This window comes from Lontra canadensis, unplaced genomic scaffold (genome assembly GCF_010015895.1).
Source record: "Lontra canadensis isolate GAN:19392208 unplaced genomic scaffold, GSC_riverotter_1.0 scaffold38, whole genome shotgun sequence".
NCBI classification, from domain to species: Eukaryota; Metazoa; Chordata; class Mammalia; order Carnivora; family Mustelidae; genus Lontra; species Lontra canadensis.
Window position 1 is genome coordinate 6,063,662 of NW_022631032.1, and position 13,197 is coordinate 6,076,858.

The 13,197-nt window shown below is 56.2% G+C and overlaps 1 protein-coding gene across 2 annotated transcripts in view; it reads left to right on the top strand.

The window, feature by feature from the left end:
* Positions 1-13,197, top strand: part of ADCY5 (adenylate cyclase 5) — a 145,192-nt gene that overhangs the window by 96,108 nt on the left and 35,887 nt on the right. The window contains exons 4-8 of one of the 2 annotated variants that reach the window (XM_032869501.1): positions 5,342-5,453; positions 7,026-7,153; positions 8,869-9,027; positions 9,947-10,088; positions 11,983-12,123. In XM_032869501.1, the coding sequence (XP_032725392.1) occupies positions 5,342-5,453; positions 7,026-7,153; positions 8,869-9,027; positions 9,947-10,088; positions 11,983-12,123 (682 nt within the window). The remainder of the gene's footprint in view (positions 1-5,341; positions 5,454-7,025; positions 7,154-8,868; positions 9,028-9,946; positions 10,089-11,982; positions 12,124-13,197) is intronic. The other variant, XM_032869502.1, reaches the window with a different exon arrangement.

Genomic DNA, 13,197 nt, shown 5'->3' on the forward strand with positions numbered 1-13,197 from the left:
GCCTTGGGGGTAGAAGGGAAGGCAGAGAAGTTAAGGTGAAAAGACACCAACCCTTTGAATGTGTCAGGCCAGGCCTTGGAAATTCTGATCCTAATAAGAATTCAGAATAAGAAGAATTATCTTGGGTTGGGTAGGTGAGAAAAGACATCATGAAGATAGAAGGGTTAGAATCAGATCTTAGAAGAACGTAATTAGTTTTCAACCTTTCTTGCTCTACAAAGGATGTGTTTTGTTTTTGTTTTTGTTTTTGTTTTTGTAGAAAATTAGGAACTAACATTACAGAGAAGACAGTAGAAATCACCACGAGCTCATCACTGAGAGGTCACTGACTACTGCTCAGTCTTGGTGCAACCCTTTACCTTTTGTGGGCTTCTCCTGTGGGCCACATTCCCCCAGCTCTTGCAAGGCTTTCTGAACACAAAGTCTGTAAGTGCGATGGGAGGTCCACTGTCTGGGCGGTAAGAGTAGGATTTGATAGGCAGAAACAGGACCAGGGGATCAGGGGTTGGAATAGGGTCTGCAGGAGGCCCCAAGGCTGGTAAGAATGATTCCAGGACATCTGTGGACCCCAGACCCGCTGGATCCAATCCCGAGAGTCAAGCCAGTCACAGGGCCCTTCAGCTTTCAGAAGGAAGGTGGCCCGTTGCCAAGAGAGTGGAGGGGGCGTGGCTGTCCAGGGTGGAATGTGTACCCATATCCAGTGTGTTCAGCATTCTCTCAGTGGCCACTCCCCTTTGCCTCTCCCAGCTGTCCCTCAGAAGGTTCTCTGGCTGCTCCTTGTCCAGACGCCCTGCTCTAATTGTTTCGCACTCCCCCCTTGGAAAATGCCCAGTCATCTGGTGTCTGTTGTCAGCTAGATGTTGGTATGAGCAGCCTGACTGCACCGTTTGCCAAGCTTGTGCCAGTGACCCACCGCTCCTCTTTTATCGTACTGGGGGCCTGGACCCAGGTGGTATGGCTTGGAGCATATAGAGGGCACACTGCAGGGGTAGACCCCTCCCCAGCCTATGCTGCTAGGGCCTCCAGGGCACATCCTGCCCTGCTTCCCTAAAACCTTCAGCTCCCGCTAGGCCCAGATCCTGAGAGTTGGGCTGAGACCTTGCCATACTCCCTTCCTGCCCTTGCCCGATGACCTCTGTTTCCCCAGGCTCTCACGCCCCCTGGGCTGGCCTCAACAGACGGTTTGCCTCCCAGCATTTCTTGAGTCCCCTCCGTGTATAGTGCCGAGAAATGCAGGTCCGAGAAGCAGGTCCTTGGTGCTGCCTTCTGCCCAGACTGTGAGAAGTCTGTGTCTGGGTGCCCCAGTGGCTGCTGGGCGTGGCTTCTGTTCAGGGACAGGGTCAGACCCCAACATCTTTGTCAGGTCACAGCGCCTGCAGGGGTGAGAGGGAACAACGGCAGGGAGAGGTGCCTCCCCAAAAATATGTGTGGAGAAGCTGGGCCGAGCTGCAACGGAAAGGCCTGGTGGTCACTGGGCCGCCTTGGGGCCTGGCTGCTCTGGCCTGCAGAGGAGAAGGTGGGCGGCTGCAAGGGATGGATGGCCAGGCTCAGGGAGGAGCGCACCACCACAGTGGGCCGGCCCGGCTTCCACATGCCCACTGCCCCCTCTGCCCCCGCTGCCCCCACTGCCAGGGCCTGAGCGCGTTGCCAAGCTGAGCTCTGAAGCGGGAGCTGATGGATGGAGGAGGACCTTGCTGCCTTTCTGGGCCCGGCATGCTTGGAAGATGGCCTTCAGGGTCACCCAAGAGCCGATTAGGAAATCTTGCTGGGGGAACAGACTGTCTGCAGCTGGGCAAACCTCAAAAACACAGGCGCTTCCTGAGTGACAGCCGTGGAGGGCAACCCTCCACCGAGGCGATAACAGAGGCCTGTGACTTCCCTCTGACGGGAGGTGGGGGGATGTGGAGGGGGCGGAATTTTCATGAATGTGTAGGACAGGCCGCAGGGCTGCAGAGCTGAGACCTTGGAGACCCTGTCCAAGCCTCTGTGCCAGGGAGCAACCCGCGCTGAGCCCTGCTCGGAGCCACTCCTCTCTAGTGGGCTGGTGGCTCCATCTCGCCCCCGCTCATCTGCCGGCAGCCTGTGCCCCCCCGACTCCTCCCCACCAGGAGGGGCTGTGAAGAGCAGACCCCAGCAGGCTGGAGGGGTCTCCGGCTCTCTCGGCCCCCCGGAGGCCCTTTACACACCACCGTTGTTTCCCACGCCTCCTGGCATGGACTGGGAAGCCTCTCGTGGCCTCTGTAGCTGTTCTGCCGTTCATCCCATGGACCTAGGACCTGGGGCCCACAGGCTCCTGTCTCAGGTGACTTAGCTTGGGACTCCAAGAGGCCCCATGGGGTTGAAGGAAGAGCTGCTGAGGTGACCGGTCTTGCCTCTTGCTTGCTTTGAAAGGGTGACTATTCTCTTCCATTCAACAAACGTACATTAGAACATTGGGTTGAACTGGGTTCCCCTAAAACATATGTTTGAAGTCCTGACCCTTGGTCCTTGTGAATGTGGAAATAGAGTCTTTGCAGATGAAATCAGGTTCAGATGCTAGAGTAGGGTGGGCCCCTAATCCAATATAAGGGGTGTCCTCCTAAGAGGAGGAAAATGCTGTATGAAGACCAGGATACACAGGGACCGCGCTGCGGGAGGTCAGAGGCCGAGATGGGAATAACACAGCCTCCAGCCCCGCAATGCCAAGCGTGGACACCCCCCACTGGCAACTAGGGAGAGGCAAGGAAGGCTTCTGCCCAGAGCCTCAGAGGCAGGACGGCCCGCTGACAGCTGGCCGCTGATGCTGTGTAGCGTTGGACTTAGCATGGAATAGCCACGGGTCTGGTATCTGCTGGCTTTGCATTCAAGATACAGCTCAGCCCGGTGAATGTTTCTTAACTCTGGAGCCGTGGCTCTTGACCCCAACCTGAACTAGCTCTGGGTTCTTGAGAGCTAAAGAAGAGTTTCCAGAACAACTATGTGATGGCGCTTTTCCACAGACTGGGAGAGACCTTTCTCTTTTTCCTGAGTGGAACGGGCCAGTTGCCTGCAAGACTGACTGGCGGAGAAGCGGCAGCTGGGTGGAGAGGGGGCTCTAGTTAGTTAGGGGGCTGAGATCAGCATTGGGGGCATGGCAGCCTTCCCTCCCCTGCTCCTCTTAGCACGCATGCTGACGCAAGGCACTCCCTGTGTACTCCCCTTGGAGGGGGTTGCTGAGCCCATCTGCCTGGTCAGACCCCAGGCATCGAAGGCTGCTGGAGACTCCCGACCACCTTGCACCATCTGTGCCCCTGCCCCCCTAGCTGCCTGCTGAAGAACAGCTTGTCTGCTTTCCCGAGTTCTGTGGCCTGCCGGGGCAGTGTCTCTCCTCTCCATTCCTCCTCCTCAGCTTTTCTTCTTTCCGCTCATTTGGCCTGTCTGTCTGCACCTTCCCTCGTGTGGGCTGGCGGGCAGCCGCTGAGGGTGCCCCCCTCCTGATGGAGTCCCGGATGCCATGTGGTGACCCGTACCAGCCCCTCTGGCTCCCTCTGCCCCTTTCATAATGCCGGACCCTGGAATTACGCTCATATGTACTTAAGATGGCTCTGGAGCCAACAGCTTCATATTTATGGGTTCAGCTCCTGGGCTGTGAAGCCAGGTTGCCTGTGTGGCCTTGGGCACAGGACGCATTCTCTCTGTTTTCCTCCATTTTCTCGCCTGTAAATGGGGGATATTGACCTCATAGGGTGGTTGTGGTGTTCAAGTGGGTTCATACTCATAAAGGGCACAGGACAGTGTCCAGTTGTTTCAAAAGACAGGTTTTATTACCAGCCAGATGTGCAAAGGCAAAGAGGTGAGGAGACAACTGCCATTGGAAAGATTGTTACTCATCCTGGGAGAAGCGAGCAGGTCACCCCCACGCCGTGGGGGCCCCTGGGGAAGTGCTGCGGCAGCGGGTCAGGAGGCAGAGTGAGAGGGGTTTAAGGATGAGACTTTGTTGGGGTTTCTTCAGGAAGGAATGGGTAAGCAGGCTTGGGATGGGCTAGTTGGAACCATTTCAGTGGGCTCTGTGGTGCAGGGACCGTCCCGAGTCTGGTGCCCATCCCGGGGGTGATTAGGGCAGGAGAGTCATGGCCTGAGCGTGAGAGCCTAGCTGGGCTGTGGGGCTCTGGACGCTAAGGCAAGCTGTTGGACAATCTCTGAGTCCTGACCGGTCTGGGACTGACAGGCTCCCCAGGGTCAGTGAGGCCCCAGGTATCAAACATCAGAATAGAAAGACAGGCTTAATGCACCAATACACATTTTCCAGATAGAATGACAAAATATGCTTGTTCTACATTCCTCATTTTAAAAAGGAAGGCTATGTGGGGCCTCAGGAGCCTTGTTGGTATAGTGGGAAGAACACGGGCCTCGGAGAAGGAGCCCACCATGCTGCTGTCGACAGCTTCTTCCCTGGGGCTCAGCCTCCTCGTCCCTGAGAAGGAGACCCCAAACCTTTGCTGCAGGGCTGCGTGGAGGACTCAGTGAGAAGACAGTCTGCAAGCTCCCAGCCCTGAGCCAGGCCATCTCAGTACATGAGGGTTATTACGTTTCTGTGTCCACTGAAAGAAAAAACTCCAGTAGCCCTTCCACACTCCAGCCCTGGGGCCTCACCTCTAGTGGTGTGCTGTGAAAGAAAAGGAAGATGGCTTCGGTCTCCAGAACACAAGCCACAGACACAGACAGAAGACCCACAATAACCACTGTGGGGACCGGCTGCTGCATTTGACTCTGTGCCTGGGGATGAGGCTGCCGTTGCTGGCAGGGACAAGTTGGAGGCTTCCAGACATGTTTGCTGGCTGTGTCTTCCTCCCTCTCTCTCCTCCCTGAGCCTCTTTAGTCTGTCCCTTCTAGAGACTCCCTAGGGATGGAGGGCTTCGGCCCGAAACCCTATCTGTGGGGCTGGGAAGTGAGACCTTAGTGGGATTGACACTGGGGCCTGGAACACTTTCTAAGCCCATGAATCAAAGGCCACAGCTACCTTGAAGGGGCTGTTCAGGAGTCACATAGGGCAGGCCCAAGAGGGGACAGAACTGGGGGTGGGGGTGCGCAGGGCGCTGTCTTCAGTAACTCAGACAGATGCACACTCCCAGGCCTCATATGCCTCTGCCCCAACCCCACCCCCACCGCCATCCTGGGCGGGAGTGAGGGCACGATGAGAGCACAGAGTTGTCTCCTGGGCAGCATGGAGAGGCCAGCTCCCTCAACTCTCCAGGGCCAGGGACCCTTGATGCCCTCCCCAGCAGCCATTTGGAGCCCCCCGTCCCCAGGACTCTTGCTGGCCAGCAGCTGCGTTCCCTGTCCTTCCTCCTTCACAGGGGTCTTCCTCCACCTGTCTCCCCAGCATCCTGTTTGCCGACATCGAGGGCTTCACCAGTCTGGCATCCCAGTGCACTGCCCAGGAGCTGGTCATGACCCTCAATGAGCTCTTCGCCCGCTTTGACAAGCTGGCTGCGGTGAGTCACCCTCCCTGCCGTCCCCGGCACCCGGGCCCATGCCAGAGCCAGAAGGTTGGCTCCATCTGGGCCGCCCAAGGGAGAGCGCTATGGCCAAGGCCCTGTGAGCCCCAGGGATGGGCCCTGGGCCAGCATGTGCCCTGCTGGGCAGGGGGGATGCACGCACTGTGGCTGTGTTTCCTCACACCTCACACAATTGGACGTGTCTTTGTACTGTCGGTGATCATGAGGGAGCAAGGGAGTGAGCCTTCCATCTGAGGAAGGGCGTGGGAAAGCCTGCAGGTGACACTGCCCAGGCCCCTGAGGAATTTCTCTTTGGTGAGGCAGATTCAGTGCCCGTAGAGCCATTTTCTTGGGGAGCTCGGCTAGAGTGGTAAGAGAATGAGTCTGAATCCCAAATGGCCTGCAGACAGCTCTGTGCCACCCCCCAGAGGCTTCCAGAAAGAGGACTCTGTGCTGTTCAGACAAATTGGAAGTAGCATCCCAGGCCATGGAGTGGTAAATGACATATTCGCTCATTCAGTCCCTGTTTATATTGTCATCCTCTCCAGCTTTTGCGTTTTTGAGTGATGTCCCGGACCTCTGTTGAGTCATTTTATGTCAGGGCTGCCCACTGCAATGTCCACCGATAGGCAGACACGTTTCCTTTTGCCATCAGACCATTTATGAGAGGCTGGTGCAGGTCAGAGGGGTGCCAGGGCCTCCAGGGGCATTAGATGGTGGGTCTCACACTGGCATGGTGGTTTTTATCCCCTGACCATGGATGAGGGGAACTGGATATATGCTGATCCCTCGGGCATTGGACGGGCCTTAAATGAGAATCCAGGCCACACGGACATTCGAGTCCCAGTGTCCTACTTCATGAAGTAACCTCTGGTGGCCAGACTTGGAGAGCTGAGAATTGGTGACTAGTGACATCCCATCTGAGTCCTAGTTCTGGCTCAGTTGGGACCTGCTGGGTGACCCCCGTTGTGCCTGGTTACTCTCCTCAGGAGCAGCAGTGGGCAGGACTTCAGCTCTGGGGGGTGGGGAGGTCTTAGCCCTCACATGCTTGCTGGTTAGCAGCATACTGTTTGGTCAAATCTCAGACAGGCTGAGAAGTAGGCAAGCTTTGGTTAAGTCTCATTCCTGCTTCAGTCTTTTTGTAAAAGAAGGAGAATCAGTAAACTTCTCGTAGAGCCTTCGGCCGAAGGTCAGAGCATTCTCCAGGGCCTGGGAGTAGAAGCAGGGACACCGACTCTCAACCTGGGACCTTTCTCAAATTGATAAGTCTGCCCTCTTTGCACCCACATTGGACCCACTGCACTCTTCTTGGGTCTCAGCAGTGACCATAAAAGTGAGTTCCTGAGCCTAGGGAGGCTGGAATGCCTGAGGGCTGCTCAGCCAGGCCTTCATCCCCCCCTCAGCTCCTGATAAGCCTGTCCTGGGGCTGGGGCCATGCATCTGTCTGTGCTCACTGCCCTAAAAGGCAAGTTATTCCAGGCATGGGGTGAATCTGTTTGCTTCCCGTTTCTTTCCCTCCCACTTCTCTTTCCTACTATTTTTAATTTTTAAAATTAATTTGCTTTCCAGGAGAATCACTGTTTACGTATTAAGATCCTGGGGGATTGCTATTACTGTGTCTCTGGGCTGCCGGAAGCGAGGGCTGACCATGCCCACTGCTGTGTGGAGATGGGCATGGACATGATTGAGGCCATCTCGTAAGTGCCTGTCTGGGAGGGGACCATCCCACAGCCTGAGGACCTGATGTTGGAGGGTTGATTTGTGCCTCCCGGCTTAGAGCCTTCTCCTAGGCTTCTTCTGCCCACAGCTGCCCGGGAAGCTTTTCCCAGAGGAGCGTGTCCTATAGGAAGGGAGAGCTCTGCAGACTCTGGGGCAGTGGGAGGTGTGGCCCCAGCTCTGCAGGTGAGGAGGACAAGCTGGCCATCATGCGTTGCCCTGTGCCTCCCTCCCTCACCTCTCAGGGCCCATGGCCACCCAGTCCCATTTCTTCCCAGGCGAGAGAGGTTGGATGCACGGAGGTTAAACATCTCCCCAGGGTAATACAACATGCCAGGCGGATGCAAATGCAGGTGTCCCCATTTAAGAAAATCCATCCTTCTTGGGAGCAATAGCAAGGATCTTTGGCCAATTCTCGGTCACTGCCGGCCAGAGGAGGAGCCCTGGTTATTAAAAGATACGGAGATAATCCAAACTTAGGCTCAGTAACTTGGAGCTTCAAAGTAGCCCGGGTAGGGGCAAAGGAAGAGCCGCCGTGGACAAGGTCAAGGGCAGAGCAGCTGTCCAGGAAGGCGGCCGGGTCCCTTCGGTTTGGCAGAGCCCCTTTGGGCAGTGTTTGCTGAGTGCCTTTGTATGCCACCCAGTCATGCAGAGCGGATGGCATCAGGTGAGGGGGGCAGACTGAGATGGGGGGCGGGAGGGGCATTTGTTTCCGTTGGGAGGACCAGGAGAGGCTTCATGCAGGACGTGGCCCGGGATTTAAGCCAGAAAGGCGGAATGAGATACTAGCAACCCGAGCAAGGGTCCCGAGGCACCGTGGGTGGAAGGCACGGCAGGGACAAGAGAAATGATGAATGACATAACTCTTCCTGCATCGGGTGTTCACCACTTGCTGGCTGGTGGAGAGGAGGGCAAGCCTCCAGGGCTGGTCCAAGTCAGGCTGCCGGCCCGCCACTGGCTGAGTGGGCCTATGCCCGGGTATCTGAGAGATTGCAGGTCCCCAGAGAGTACACACTGTGTACCCCAGCCCCCGGCCCCAAGCTCCTGCACCCTCTTCTGCAGACCCCGGGCCTCAGATGCATGCCCAGAGCAGTATAGCTCCTGTCACAACCTGCAGCCCACGGAGGGGTCCCCCATGTCCCGGGGACGCCCTCAGCCCTGGGTGTGGTGCCTGTGGTGGGAAGTGGTGCTGCTTCGAGCACATGGAACCTCCCCAGTCAGGTAACCACCTTGCTCAGTACGCCATTAATATCCAAGAAGCAGCAATGGGGACAACTCTGAGCATTACACGAACGGGATTTGCAGTGGCTCTAACTTCCCTGTTTGGCTCAAGTGGGCACTAAGAGCGTTTGCATCCTCAGAATACAGTTGAATTGACTGAGGGTATCCAAGGCCCAAGGTGCCTTCCTGGGAAAGCGGTGGGGTCCTGACTGGAGTGTGAGGCACTGTGCCCCCTTGTGGCCACACCGGGAAGCGACGCCTCCCTGCTTGGAGCCGCTGAGTACCAGGGCCCAGCTCCTGCCCACCTCAGGTGAAACAGTCTCAGACTCTGGGTTTGGGCTGGACCAGAGAGAAGTGACTCTTTGACCCCTGCACCTTCTGTCACACCCCCGATCCCGTGCCTTCCAGCCTCGCCCCCCACTCTGTGCGCCTGGTCCCTGACCCTCTCCTAGCCTTACCCCTGCTCCATCCCCAGGTTGGTCCGGGAGGTGACAGGGGTGAACGTGAACATGCGTGTGGGAATTCACAGCGGGCGAGTACACTGCGGTGTCCTTGGTCTCAGGAAGTGGCAGTTCGACGTCTGGTCTAATGACGTCACGCTGGCCAACCACATGGAAGCTGGAGGCAAGGCAGGGTGAGTGAGGGCCCAGACTTAACTTCCCCAGCCCCCCCACCCCATGACTGTTGTGAGGCAGGGGGCTGGGGTGGGCAGGATGGGGTAACTTGCAACTCTGGGTTGGCAGAATTTAAGTAAAATTTCCGCTCCTTAACAAATGACTTGCACCACACCAGGGCAACTTGTAGGGAGCATCCTCTCAACCTTTGCCCAGAACTTCACCCAGAAGTATTTGCATAAAACAGGGCCGCTTGTTGTGCGATGGGATAGGTGAGGTAGAGTTCTGGAGGTGGGAGGAACCATGGGTAATTTCGGAGTAGCCAGGACAGAAAGGAAGTGGGACATGGGTTGGCCTGGATGGCTGGGCAGGATTCTGACAGGTGAGGAAGATGAGGTGGAGAGAGAGGCAGTCCGAGGGACTGAGGGGAGGACAGGCACAGGTATAGGAAACATGGTGTTTCCAAGGAATGGAAGTAGAGCCCGTGACCTATTAGGGACCTGCGGGAGAAACAGTGCCTATAATAAAAAGACCTCTGTGTGCAGCTGGGGGATCTGGGCTTAGGCCTCTTCTCAGCCGGGGCCACTGCCAGCTTCAGAGCAGGTTAGCAAAGTTTGTGGGACCGAAGCCATGTCCTCCTCATGAGCCAGTGATGTCTTCTGCTATGACAACGCCACAACTTAAGAGGGATGTGGTATGCTCAGGATGGACACGAGCTTGGAAGGGGCCTCCCAGAGCCACCGTGACGATGACAGTGGAGGGATACAGCACACTGAGATCGAGGTCAGGATCTAGGCTGGGGTTAGCTTTTGAGCCAAAGTGCCGGGCTCTGGGATCTGATCTGTGACAGAGTCGGTCACAGAGTGGTTCTATGTGGGGGCTAGAGGTCTGAAGTCACGTTCTCTGCCCTCCTCTCCCTGCGTCCTTCCCCACCTGCAGGCGTATCCACATCACCAAGGCCACGCTCAACTACCTGAATGGGGACTACGAGGTGGAGCCGGGCTGTGGGGGCGAGCGCAACGCCTACCTCAAGGAGCATAGTATCGAGACCTTCCTCATCCTGCGCTGTACCCAGAAGCGGGTCGGCCGGGGAGGGGGCTGAGGGCTGGGGGGTCGGGTGGGGCGGAGAGAACCCAGTGGGGCAGCGGGGGCTGTGGGGACTTTTTCTTCTGGGGAGGAATGTTTCACAGCATCCCCTCCCTTCTCTTCTCACTCTCTACTTGAGTCCGGGCATGAACTCCTCACGCACTGTGGTTCCTGCATTGGGAAAGCTCGTGAGCATTACAGAGGGCTTGCAAAGGCCAACAGCAAAGCAACAGTGTTTTAATTTTGCATCCATTGCAGAAATGCAACAGGCCTCAAATCAGTTAGCCAAAGCACAGCCTCAGGCCAGGCATGGAAATGAAACAGCAGGGACTCCGTCCACCATCTACTCTCTGTCCAACCATTGGTTTCGTGTCCATCCTGCTCCTTGTCTGTTGCCTGGACCAGGTGGATATTGGACCATTTTCTGCCTCTATGTGTCCTGACTGTCTCTGCCGTCTGTCCCGACACACCTTCGTTTCTCTGGAGGACCTCCGTCCTTTCCAGGGTTTCACCTTCTAGTCCCTTTTGCCTCCCTTCCTTTGTCCCAGCCCACACTTGCCCAAATATAAAACTGAATTATTAGCAGACTTCGGCGTTCTATTTTTAATAGTGTCATGTTCCATGTTCTTAATTTTTAAAAAGCGAACAAAGAGAACATTTTCTATTTCTCCCTAGATTAAAAAACTTTTACCAATGAATCTTTCCATTGAATTGACCTGCCGGTCAGTGACCTTTGATAGAGAAAAGTTTCCCTCTTTCTTTTGTAAGAAGTTAGATGAAAGATAAAACTAAGCTGGGAGAAAAGTCCAGAGAAAGTCTTGGGTGACCCCAAAGGTACATTTGGGGGCCCCTTGGGGGCAGGTGTCCACCCTGACAAGGACATCACCAGGGGGGACCTCATTTCCCACAGCAGGACAGGAGCTGCGTTGGGTCCCCCATAGAACACAGAGAAGGATGGGAGGATTTAGGCACTCTGGGGAGAGCCTTATTTGACACATTTTTGAACATTTGCTTGCTCTTTGATTAGAGTATAAGTGAACGGACTTCCTCCCAGGCCCTCCCACACCCTCCCCTCTGTCAGGGTGACAAGGTCTTCAGCCCCAGCTTCCTGCCCCGCTCAGGCTGAGGCCTCACCTGCTCCTCTGGGTTCTCTGGGTCTTGTTCTTCTGATAGGTGGTCCAGAAAGATGAAATGGAGACAGGGAGTGATACCTCATACCTCACCCCACCCCACCCCACCTGGAGCCATGTCAGCTGCGTCCCTGATCCGACGGGCTCCTTTCCCAGGCTCAGAGAGGGAGCTCAGGGGAAGGCTGCCTCCGGTCTCCCCAGGGCCTCTCCAACCATCCGCCTGGAGCCCATTCGGATGGGTGGACGATCAGACAGAGATCATGGCTGGCATAGAGGGAGATAGCTGAGGCCCCACTTAGTTATTTGTACAACGTATGTTGGCCTTTGCCTCTCAGGTTCTAGTGACCCGAACCTCCAGAAGCTGCCTCTCCGGTAGAACATGCCTGTTTGGGATAAGTCGAGTGGAGACTAGAATCCTTGGTTTCCTCTCCCTTCCTTTCTTCCTCTCTTGGACCCAGGCTCTGCCCACCCCCTGAGAATTCCGTGCCAAAGACAGTCGCCCCCACACCCCTTTGCTTTCTCACGAGATCAGCCTCCCACCGAGGCCAGCCAGGGCTAGCGCTGGGGAGTGGGAAGGGATTTAGGAGGCTTTCTACACTGAGCTCCAGGATCCCAGACTAGGCTCTGGCTGTGCACCAAAGGAAAGGCCACCTTCCTTAATTCCTACGTGGCCAGGTGCCCAGGAAGGATGAGAAATGCCCCACTCGGGCTCACCCGGTAGGCTCTGCCCACAGGCTGATGTCTGTTTTACTCTCGCAGAAAGAAGAAAAGGCCATGATTGCCAAGATGAATCGCCAGAGAACCAACTCCATTGGGCACAACCCACCCCACTGGGGGGCCGAGCGTCCCTTCTACAACCACCTGGGGGGCAACCAGGTGTCCAAGGAGATGAAGCGGATGGTAAGTACAGGTGGGGCAGTGTGTGGGCTGAAGCTGCTCCGGCGCTGGGGCCTTCCATGGGTGTGAGGACTGGGCCAGGCCCCTCAGGTTGCCTGACAGAACCTTGGAGAGTCACAGAAGCAACACGGGGCTAGGACCCAGAGCACCTGCCTTCTGGCCCTGGGTTCTCTCCGTGAGTCCCAAAGGCTGGAAGCAGACCCCAAGTCCAGGCAGAGCCTCCAGTCCTCCCATGGCACCATCTGGTGGGACAGCAACTCCTCAGACATCCTTCCAGCACCTTCTGCCTTTCCCAGGCAGCTGAAACACATCCTCGGGCTCAGAAACCATCTCAGTACTTTCTGGCAAGCTCCAGGCGATGGTCCCCTTAGCCCTCTGTGCTGAGAAGTGCCCCTGCTAACCGCAGGTGTCTGGGGTGGGGCAGGCAGACTGGATGGGCAGAGGCCATGGTAAGGGTGCTACATCCCTTTCAAGTGACCCTGCCTGCCTCGAGGGACAGACAGCCCCGGCCCTCCCTGAGTACACCAGGGGCCGCCTAATTTGGGATGCATTGTCTGGGTTCTGCCGGGGATGATAGAAATAATTCAGAGGATGGGACGAAGAGGAAGAGGGATGACAGATCAGGTAAGGGTACAGCAGCAGTGTTTTCTTTCTTTTCATCTAAGAGCTTGGCTTCCACATCCACGCTCGCTCCTTAGCTCAAGGGCAGCCTGGTTCCGGGCAGGAGGTGCCCACACTGGGGAGAGGGATGAGTGAGGCTGGAGGGTGCAGGGAGCTGTGTGTGTCTGGGGGGCACTTTGTTCCCTCGGAGCCAGAGTACTGGAATAAGATGGGGCATGCTGGCACTACGATCACAAATTTGGGGTCTGTGGGTTTGACCACATTTTAGCTATAGCAACAGGGACTGCAGGTAAATTCTATGAAAATCCAGCAGAGGCAGCAGACTGAGCCAGGGACAGGCTGGGGACCCGGCCACTCTGCTCCTTGCTAGCTGGCAACTAACAGATGACAAGGGTTTAAGGAAAACCTATGGGGTCAAAAAATGAATTGAGTCAAGACCTTCATTTTAATTTTTGA